The sequence below is a fragment of the Salvelinus namaycush genome, chromosome 3 (genome assembly GCF_016432855.1).
Source record: "Salvelinus namaycush isolate Seneca chromosome 3, SaNama_1.0, whole genome shotgun sequence".
Classification (NCBI taxonomy): Eukaryota; Metazoa; Chordata; class Actinopteri; order Salmoniformes; family Salmonidae; genus Salvelinus; species Salvelinus namaycush.
In genome coordinates, this window is record NC_052309.1 from 997930 (window position 1) to 1000172 (window position 2243).

A 2243-nucleotide genomic window follows, 5' to 3' on the forward strand; every position below is an offset into this window, starting at 1 on the left:
AATCGGCAGTGTATCAAATACTTGTTCTCCCCACTGTGTGTATATATATATATATACTCTATATACCCCCTCTCTCTATACTCCCTCTCTCCATACTCTATCTACTCTCTCTCTATTGAATTTACTTGGACATGTTTTACATTTTAGTCATTTATCAGACAGTCTTATCCAGAGTGACTTAGTCAGTTCATTCAACGTAGGTACTGTGTATGGAAGACAGCAACAGGTAGATTGGGTAAATGTTGCTAAAGCATTAAACCCTAGTTTTAGAAGTCCAAAGTATAATCTGTACCAAATTAGGTTCTCTTTCACTCCTCCCTTTCCCTTCTTTCTGTCTATACACCTCCTTCCCGCTCTTCCCCCCTCCCCCTTTCTTACTTCTCAATGCCTCACTGTGTTGTAGTCATAACTGGCTGCAACCGTGGTGTCTGTGCGTGTGGAACTGTGGTGGCGAAGAGCTCCTGTTATAAATGATGCCTTTTGGACGCCAGTCGCCTGTTGAATGGACACTCTCTCTGCGGTCTCTGTAAAAAGGGAATGGAGGGACGTGTGTTTCCCATTACCATAGGGTTTCCTCTTCTGCCCTGCTCCCCTGCAGCTTGGGCCATACTGCAGTCTGGAGCTGATGCTGAGTGACAGGTTGTCAGTGTGAACTTCATAGACTCATCTGCAATAATACAGACTCACGCAAACACTCACACACATAAGTAAGGAATTCAAATGCACACACAGATACACACAGGCAGGGCGAGAGAGAGACAGGCACAGTGTGTTTGAGGGTTATAGGGTTGGTGGGACACTGAGAATACAGAGCAGCTGTACTGACTTACATGGATGCTGCTCTGTATTAAGACAACAAACCAAATCCAACCAACCGCTCGTGCTTCACCAAGCCCCCTTTCAACAAGAGACTAGCCAACCGCTCGTGCTTCACCAAGCCCCCTTTCAACAAGAGACTAGCCAACCGCTCGTGCTTCACCAAGCCCCCTTTCAACAAGAGACTAGCCAACCGCTCGTGCTTCACCAAGCCCCCTTTCAACAAGAGACTAGCCAACCGCTCGTGCTTCACCAAGCCCCCTTTCAACAAGAGACTAGCCAACCGCTCGTGCTTCACCAAGCCCCCTTTCAACAAGAGACTAGCCAACCGCTCGTGCTTCACCAAGCCCCCTTTCAACAAGAGACTAGCCAACCGCTCGTGCTTCACCAAGCCCCCTTTCAACAAGAGACTAGCCAACCGCTCGTGCTTCACCAAGCCCCCTTTCAACAAGAGACTAGCCAACCGCTCGTGCTTCACCAAGCCCCCTTTCAACAAGAGACTAGCCAACCGCTCGTGCTTCACCAAGCCCCCTTTCAACAAGAGACTAGCCAACCGCTCGTGCTTCACCAAGCCCCCTTTCAACAAGAGACTAGCCAACCGCTCGTGCTTCACCAAGCCCCCTTTCAACAAGAGACTAGCCAACCGCTCGTGCTTCACCAAGCCCCTTTCAACAAGAGACTAGCCAACCGCTCGTGCTTCACCAAGCCCCCTTTCAACAAGAGACTAGCCAGACATTTGATAATGTGGTAACCACTAGAGGTCGACCGATTATGATTTTTCAACGCCGATACCGATGCTGATTATTGGAGGACCAAAAAAGCCGATACCGATTAATCGGACGATTTAAAAAAAATAAAAATAAAAATTTATTTGTAATAATGACAATTACAACAATACTGAATGAACACTTATTTTAACTTAATATAATACATCAATAAAATCAATTTAGATTCAAATAAATAATGAAACAGGTTCAATTTGGTTTAAATAATGCAAAAACAAAATGTTGGAGAAGAAAGTAAAAGTGCAATATGTGCCATGTAAAAAAAGCTAATGTTTAAGTTCCTTGCTCAGAACATGAGGACATATGAAAGCTGGTGGTTCCTTTTAACATGAGTCTTCAATATTCCCAGGTAAGAAGTTTTAGGTTGTAGTTATTATAGGAATTATAGGACTATTTCTTTCTATACGATTTGTATTTCATATACCTTTGACTATTGGATGTTCTTATAGGCACTTTAGTATTGCCAGTGTAACAGTATAGCTTCCATCCCTCTCCTCGCCGCTACCTGGGCTCGAACCAGGAACACATCGACAACAGCCACCCTCGAAGCAGCGTTACCCATGCATAGCAAGGAGAACAACTACTCCAAGTCTGAGTGAGTGACGTTTGAAACGCTATTAGCGCGCACCCCGCTAACTAGCT

At 45.2% G+C, this 2243-nt stretch overlaps 1 protein-coding gene across 1 annotated transcript; it reads left to right on the top strand.

The window, feature by feature from the left end:
- The first annotated feature begins 537 nt into the window (after positions 1-537).
- LOC120044743 (repetitive proline-rich cell wall protein 2-like) lies at positions 538-1499 on the top strand. The gene is made up of 2 exons (XM_038989423.1): positions 538-547; positions 853-1499. Exons 1-2 carry the CDS (start codon positions 538-540, stop codon positions 1497-1499), a joined length of 657 nt encoding a protein of 218 aa, XP_038845351.1.
- Positions 1500-2243: the final 744 nt, after the last annotated feature.